Below are 8,891 nucleotides of genomic sequence, written 5' to 3'. Positions count from 1 at the left end.
TAGTGCCCGTATTTATGGCTATCCGTAGGTTCTTCTTTGTGGAGTAGATGTGTATATTCTTAATCAAATCTGAAGGACTAAAACTCACTTCACCTGCATCAAGAGGTCCAGAGCGATGAGTGCAAGTATGCTTAGTTCATACCCTTACGTGTCATACCTCTAGTTTCGTGCATCAGTTCTCTTTTCCTGCGGGTCTCCTGCCTAGGTCTATTTTAAAGTTCCATGCATCACAGTGCACAATACCTTAAGCTCAATAATGGCAAAAATGCTGCCTCACTCACTGTAGTGTCATTTAATTTTCATCACCTCTCTTGCACAAAGAAGTCACATCACCCTTAATTTCTCTAACTGATGTGTACCTCTTCGTCAGACATTTGTATTTCCATATCACAAACAATTTGGTGACGTTTGTGCATTGTACCATATACGCCCTAGTCAAAGGGGTAACTCCAGCCCTCCTTATGTTTGCTGTTCATTCAGGTGCAGAGCTGTGCATGGTTCTTTCTCCAGTTTCAACTGTCCTTTGTGGAATGGCCCTTTGCCTCTCCTTAACAACGAATACATATTTTAGGCCTGTACATATTGCTTCTTGTTTTGCTTCTGGGATTTTCAAGCTGCTGTCAGAAGAAAGCCAGACCCTCTCAAGACCAATGCCCCTTGCCATTCATTACATAATGTTGCTGAAACAGCCATTTTCATAGGTGGGGGGAGAATATTATATTAGTCTACTAACCCACCTGTGTAATTTAACGTAGGCCATTTCACCACTTTCACTACGTCAACAGTTCAGGTTAGTACACAGCTAATGCTAAAGTCCAATGTCTGCTTCTGTAGTGGTCACATTGAGTTGTGTATTGATTTGACTGCTTGATCCTGGTGCTTTTTTCAGGTGAGGCCTCGGATTCATGTCATGTTTGTTCCTGTGCCGTTGTATCGCTGCACCTGCTCTTACTGCTTAAGTAGTGATGCTGTGACTGTAGAAACAAGGTCTCTCGGTTCTCCCCAGGCCCAGTCTCATTTCTGGTAAACACTTTACATGCACTCCCAGTGTACTTAGCTTTGCTGTCTGTATGTCACTGTATTTCAATGACAACCCCATTTCCCAGATGGTGGTGAAGGAGGGGGCAGTCAGGTGGCAGCAGTATTGAGCACAGGACTAACTTATCTTAAGCGTAAACCCTGGATTTTCATTGCCAGAATAGATTTGTGACATGCCAAAATCCCTTCTCCGCTGCTCTGTTATAGATATTAGGCAGCTCAAAACAAACACAGACCTAAAGCTCTGACCTAGCTCTTGGGAAGCGGGATGAGCAAAGTGTCATGGTTAAGAGGTCATCTTCGCCAGTAAATTGTTACATGGTTGATGTTTTGCAGTGTTTTTATTGCTACATCTCAAAAAGTGCAAAAGAGGTCTAGGATTTGATAAATGTGGAAGATAGATAATATTCTAGTTGTACTATCATATCACAGAAATAAACAAATTAGTAAACTTGGGTAAAACCAAATCTGGAAAAATACATAAAATAAACCGAAAAATTCACAATATAAAACACAGAACAATTTATCACATGGCCATCAAATACCTTGCACTACATTTAAAAATCTGTATGAAATGTCTTGTTCGTACAAATATGACATTTTAAAGCGGAGATGATACACCTTAATTTATTTGTTAGATACCAAATATATATCGCTTTCTCACTGTACAATGTATTTCAGTAATATGGCAAATCCATAGAAGATGCAGACAAAATGGGAGGATGCTTAAAAAATGATTGTTCGGAAAACGTGCCCTGCAAATTTCTTTCTTGTGGGCGTTTGAGAAATGTCTTGATGGTAATGGTCATCAAGCAGACAAAAACTTCCACAGTTTTTGAATACTTCTTTAATATTAGGATGAGTTATATGACCGACAAGCGGTTATTCCTTTATCTTTTTCTTACATCTGCATTGCTCCTTCTGCAGAAGTGGCAGCACTAGTTGAAGAGCTTGGTGAATTAATGACAACTAATCTCTCCCGGCTCCCAAAGGCTTCTTTAACTGTAATATAAATATGAATGTTAGTAAGATTGTAATCATAAAGCTTGAACTGTTTCAGAGAGTGCTATGCAAAGTCACTACACACAAACTATATTTTAGCAATTTATAGGCATCTCTGCCACAAATAACTAAGACTGTTTCTCATGAACACGTTTTTTTTTGCTCAGGAAGTTTCCTTAAATATATTTTTTTAAATATGTATATATATCTATATATCTATCTATCTATCTATATCTATATATATATATCTATATATATATATCTATTAGAAACAACTTCCCAACTCTTCCCGCTTCCCATCCGGCAAATATATATCTATATATCTATATCTATATCTATATCTATATATATATATATATATATATCAAAGAAAAGATTTGCCAAGCCCGGTTTTGCAACCATTCCAGATATTTTATTTTCAAGACTGCCAACTCGTGTCCTTACGCGTTTCAGCTAATTAAAGCCTTGTTCACAGGTGGGTGACATTTCAAATAATTGCAAGTGCTCCACTAAAAAGTCATGTGACAGTTCATCAAACACTGCAGGTTCCAGAGTGCATCAGTGTTGTTTGATATTTATACAAACGCAGTTAACGTTCATATTTCTTGCTTGATAGCGTTTTCCCCTGCTGTTTGCATTATTTTCCTCCTTTAAAAGTTGCACTTAGGAATAAAGTGACACAGTGCACGAAATGTCTTTGAGTGTCAGCAAAGTATTTTCCACAATATCTGGATACAAAACTGTCCAAAAGAGGTGTGTGCCTCTCTTATCTCCCTTTCTCACCTCGAGTGCCAGAAATACCACGGCAATCCATTCCGGTCTGGCTTGAGGCAAGCGGATCATGCCCCCAAAGTGTCAGCAACACAGAAAGCAAGAAACTCCATGAAGGGGGCCCCCGACCCTGCAGGGCGGCTCCGGTGGCAACGGGAATGGAGAAACCCGTCATTGAACACCAAAGAAAAGATTTGCCAAGCCCGGTTTTGCAACCATTCCAGATATTTTATTTTCAAGACTGCCAACTCGTGTCCTTACGCGTTTCAGCTAATTAAAGCCTTGTTCACAGGTGGGTGACATTTCAAATAATTGCAAGTGCTCCACTAAAAAGTCATGTGACAGTATATATATATATATGCACTTAAAAAACCATAGCTTTCACACAGGTTATAGTTAGGTGGATATTTCACTCGAAAAAACCCAATGAAATTCCCCCGTTATAGTTAGTTCAGATAACTATAACTCGCACGCCCGCAATCCACTGCTCATGACGTCACCTATTACATCACTCATGACATGGTCAGTGGCATCACTCATGACATCACTGATGACATCATCCTTGTGATAGAGCGGCGGTCGCGCGAGTTATAGTTATCTGAACTAGCTATAACGGGGGAATTTCATTGTTTTTTTTCGAGTGAAATATCCACCTAACTGTAACCTGTGTGAAACCTATGGTTTTTTAAGTGAATTTGCAAGGTTTTTTAAATGCTAATTCCTAACTATAACGTGTGTGAAACCTATGGTTTTTTAAGTGAATTTGTACGGTTTTTAAATGCTAAGTTATGTATTTATGAATTTTTATTTTTTTTCAATGTTTTTCACCGTGCGCGCACGTTGCGCTTTGCGTGCAGTGCACGCGCTTTGGGCGCACGGTGCGCACACCGCGATTTAAAAAAAAAAAAAATGTTTTTTTCCCCTTGGGGGTCCTTCTGTGACCCCCTGACAAAGGCTAGGGGGTCAGGAACTCTCTTCCCTGCCCCCTTTTCACGTTTTACACCTTTTTCCCCCCTTTCCTTTTCAGTGCGAGAGACAAAATGGCGGCCGACACTTCCTGATTTCGACCGATTCGAATGTTTACTGACATCTAACAACCAATCAGAATTTCGCTCGCGCTCGTGCACGGCACCGTGCGCGCACGTGCGCGCATAGTGTGCGCACGGTGCGCGCGTATAGTTATTTATATGCTTTTAAATGCTATTTTCTCAGGAAATACTGAACAGATTGACACCAGACCTGCAAAAGGCACTTCCCTGACCTGAGGACTACCTCTCTGCCAAATTTAAAGTAATTCTGTTCAGCCATTCGGGCTGTACCTTCGACTAAAGGTCCTATGGAAAAATGCATGGGGAAAACGCGTTTTGGGACCCCCCTTTTTTCTCGGCCCCGCTTGACGAATCACCCCGAGACTTTCAGGGTAGGAGCTGAGCGGAGCGCCCCATTTGTTTTGAAAATTTCGCGAGGATTCGTCAACCGGCGCCAAAGTTATTCAAAATAGAATTTTGAGATTTCCTATGGAAACACGATCCTAACTATAACTATCTACTGGCGACCGCCAGTAGATAATATAGATATATAGATAGATAGATATATAGATATATATAAAAATAAATAAAACCTACTGATTATAGTTAGGACCTGATTTCCACAGACTGAGCTTTCTTTTTGCTAATAACTTTGGCAATGTTAGACGAATCTTCACGAAATTTTCAAAACTAGTTTGCGCTCACTTAAGCTGCTGTGTGGAAAGTTTTGGGGTGATCCATCAAGTCGGTTCAATAAAAAGGGGGGTCCCAAAACGCTTTTTCTTCCATGCAATTTCTCATACAGATTTTAGACATAACCACAGCCCGAACCGCTGAATGGAATTATACCAAATTTGGCAGAAAACTAGACCTTGGTATAGGATGAGAGCTTTTTGTAATCTGGTGTAAATCAGTTCAGTAGTTTTGGAGTTATTTAAGAAAAAAGATGTATGTATATTCAGGGAAACCGATCCACCGCGGTGCATCTGCGGAACCACATGCCAACAGCAATGCCGTGATTGGCTGGCCCTAACCTCACAGAAAAGTTGCGACCACCATTTTGTGAATAGGGACACGGTTCCCGGGGGGGAATAAAGTAAAAATAGGATATACGGGCCTGGATAAAAGGTATCGTGAACCACATGGACTGATGGAGGGATCTGTGAGGGACCCCTTATGTGCATGAAATAGCCCAAAAATATTTTTTGGGGGGTGTTTGAGGATCCGCAGATCCACTGAGGTGCTGAGCGTGCCCCCCGTGTGAATCCGCAACAGATCTGCAACAGATCCGTGGATTTGAATCAGCAAATTCAGAACCCAATTAATAAAAAATACACCCACTCACAGACTCACTATCTCACACCCCCACTCAATCCAAACACACATCCATATACCCACTCACACACCTATAGTCACTGATACATCCACTCAGCGACCCATTCACACACACATTCACACAGCCACATACACACCCGTACAGCCACTTACAAACCCACTCAGAGACCCGCACAGCCATTTACACACACACTCACACTTCTATACAGTAAATCCACTGACTAGCCACTAACACATCACTCAGAGACCCAGTCACTTACACACCCACTCATACAACCAACGATCACACACACTATAACACACCCACACAACCACTCACACATCCATACACCAACTCACACACACCTATACAGTCACCCACACACCCATACGGTCACTGAAACATCCACTCAGACACCCAGAGAACTACTCAGACACCCAGAGAACTACTCACACACCCTCTCACAGACCCACACAGGAACTCTCACGGCCATGTATGTTGCATGCTGGGTGTGTGGCCAACCCCCAGCTGTGCACAGCCAAAGGCCGTGCGCAGCGTGGGGTTAGCTGCCGTGTACAGCCAAAGGCTGTGCGCAGTGTGGGGCTAGCTACATGCAGGGTTTGGCTGCAGGGCCTGATCGCAGGTTAGGCTTTGCGGCCAAGCCCCTGCCACGCACAGCCTTCCATGCGCAGCAGTGGTTGGATTAACGTGTGGTTGGATTAACGTATGGTAATTAAATATGCCGGCCTTGTAGCCAACCCCCCACTGTACACGGCCAAAGGGTGTGCACAGCATGGGGTTGGCTGCATGCGGTGGGGGGAGGGCAGGGGAGGGGGGGGGGGGTTGGCCACAGGGCTTGCTGCCAAACCCTGCTGCGTACGGCCTTGGGCCGTGCTAAATATTACTTTACGTTAAAACAAACCCTAGAAATTCACTAAAAAAACAAAAGTTACAGGGACGTTATGGTTAGAAAACAGAATTTTAAAAAATGTAGAAATTCACTATAAAACCAAAGGTTACAGGGACGTTATAGTTAGGTTCAGATTTTACACACACAAAACAATATAAATTTGGCAGTTATAAATATTTTAAAAAACTATAACTGGTGCCCTAAGGTAACTATAACTCGCGCCCACTTCATGCACCCCACATATTACATCACTCATGACGACATCTAGCTTTAACATTTGCAGTGAAATTATTGATGAGAAGACTGTTTATGGCGGGGGCGCAAGTTAGAGTTACCTTAGGGAACAAGTTATAGTTAGTTATGTGAGTGGCTCTGTGGATGAGTGAGCGGGTGTGTGAGTGGTTGTATGTGTGTGTGAGTGGGCATATGAGTGGTTGTGTCGGTGTGTGAGTGGTTCTGTGGATGATGTCATGAGTGATATCACTGACCTTGTCATGAGTGATGTATTATGTGAGGTCATAACTAGTGTATTGCAGGGGCGTTAGTTATAGTTAGCTCGGGTAACTAGAACTGCTGAATTTCTATGGTTTTGTGCATGTACAATCCAAGCCCAACTATAAAGTCCTCTGCACTCCAGCTGAACAGCATACAGCTACAACTAATAGTGCTCTAAAAAACATGATAAGCTCTCCTGATGTCATGTTTTCATTGATCTAGGAGACACTGTGATTTTTTTAAAAATGTTGCTGTGGGGTTGCTGTGCTCCCTGCAACCTTCATCGACATTAAAAAGAATGCTTGTTGGTTCCTGTGCCTCTTCTAGGGGCACCATTTTTTTTTAAAAGTGCCCAGTGAAATCTTCTTGCACCTGTGAACCCAACTAACAATTGATCATTAATCCAATACTCCTTAGTCTATCAATATAGAAACTAAGAGCCCGCCGTGTATCCGTCCGATGAAGCCTCTCCTCCTTCTTGAATGGATGCGGTGATGAAAAGAACACACAAAGCATAAAAGAAGTCCAAGGTCCTAAGTGCCAGCTTTCCAGGCAAAAAAAGTAGAATACAGAGCCCTGCAGCTTGCTGAAGTAATTGCAACAAGAACATTGTTTTCAGGGTCAAGAGCTTCAGAGCACAGCTGTGAAGAGACTCCAATGCAGCCCACATAAAGATCAATGACAAATTTAAATCCCATTGTAGCTTCATAAAAGGAGCAGGTGGGAAAGCAAAAGCCCATTTAGGAAAAGTAGCACATTGAGTGTTACTTGAATAATGAGGTGATCAGGCAAAGAAAGGAAGCATAGGGTTTACAAATAACCAGAATCTGTACCAACAGCAGCAAACTTTTGCCAGGTCAAAAACTGTACAAACAGGAAGTATGGCTGTTTAGCCTATAGGGGTCAACTTGCTTTTCCTCAGACTAGAAGACACATTTTGCCAAACTGCATAAATATACAGATTTTAGGTGGAGGGGTGACGAGGAGTGAAAGTGACATCCACAGATCCTGGTGTAAGATTGAAAACTCTCAGTTGGTTTCAATCAATCTCCATGCATGTAGGTGGAGACTGTAGTTGTTTGCGGGCAATAACCTGCCCTGCTGCTGATTCTTACAAAGAGGCAGCTGAAATGTATGTCATATCTTCAGGCTCAGAAGTTCAGAGTACCACTAAACCCAGTCAGGAGCTATCAGAATGAGCTGTGCTCTGTTCCGCTTGACTTTCTTCAGCGTCCATGCATCAAAGACAGAAGTGGAAATGTACACAGGAAGCCAGAGCACCACTGGAGGCAGACCATGTCTCTCAGAGACTCTAAAGAAGGGAACTCCAGGGCACTGAAGACTAGTCAATGAGTATTAAGAGAGGGGTCCGTTATGGGTGTGTACTTGCCCCCTTTTTATGTAATCTGTATATCAACAGCTTGGGTTGCACCTTAGTGAGTAAATGTCAAGATCTTCCCCCAAGTTGGCCATCGACCCATCCCGGCCCTCCTCTACACAGATGATGCAGTGCTTATGGCCTGTACTCCGTTGGCACTACAGTGCCTACTCACCAAATTTGTCCACTATATGCAGAATCTGGGGCTGCAAACCAATTTAAGGAAAACCTTTGTCATGAAAGTGGGTACAAAAGGTGCAAAATGTCGTTCCATTCGAATTGAGATCTCAATAAATCATAAATCAACTTTCTCTTACTTAGGGATTTTATTTGATCAGGAGGGGAGCTGGAAAGATGCAATGAACTCTAGGCAACTTCAATTCATCAAATCTATCACTGCCTTACTCAATTTCTCTAGGAAATCAAGCATTAAACATCCAAAAGAGATGATGATTATGTATAGTTCTGAATGTCGATCTCTTGCAATGTACGGTTCCGAGCTTTGAGGCTATGTACACGTTCATTCTGTGCAACTGATAGAAAATGCCAATTTTAGAATTTTTTTAGCTTTTCCTAAAAGTTGCTCTACCTTCCTTTGCCACTCGGAACTGGGAGGTCCATTTTTTGTAGATCTGATAAAAGATCAGCCAGTCTTGCTCTGGCATAAAATCTGGACATCGGACCATACGGAGCTCAACCGAGCCATTACAAATGATTGCCTTAGATCAGAGTGTGTTTCCAATGTTCCCTGGCTGAAGTATGTCAACCAATTTTTGACTGACATAGGTCATTCTGAATATTTCGATCAACCAGAAACACTGAGCAGTATACCTAGAAAACCTCTAAAACTGGAGTGCCTACCATTGCTTGAGGAAACAAGGTTGTCTACTGAAATTGTTAAACATCTGTACTTAAAATTCAGATGACTTTAACCACCTTTGATTTACAACACTA

At 42.2% G+C, this 8,891-nt stretch overlaps 1 protein-coding gene across 1 annotated transcript in view; it reads right to left on the bottom strand.

Annotated features, from left to right (window-relative positions):
- Window positions 1-1,649: 1,649 nt before the first annotated feature.
- The window catches only part of PWP1 (PWP1 homolog, endonuclein), a 312,398-nt gene continuing 305,156 nt past the window's right edge, over window positions 1,650-8,891 (bottom strand). The window contains exon 15 of the mRNA XM_085652559.1: window positions 1,650-2,040. Coding sequence (XP_085508685.1) covers window positions 1,940-2,040 — 101 coding nt within the window. The 3' untranslated portion in view covers window positions 1,650-1,939. The remainder of the gene's footprint in view (window positions 2,041-8,891) is intronic.

This window comes from Triturus cristatus, chromosome 4_1 (genome assembly GCF_964204655.1).
Source record: "Triturus cristatus chromosome 4_1, aTriCri1.1, whole genome shotgun sequence".
NCBI lineage: Eukaryota > Metazoa > Chordata > Amphibia > Caudata > Salamandridae > Triturus > Triturus cristatus.
Note: the sequence above shows the minus strand (reverse complement) of the source record. Positions and strands in the feature narration are given on the sequence as shown.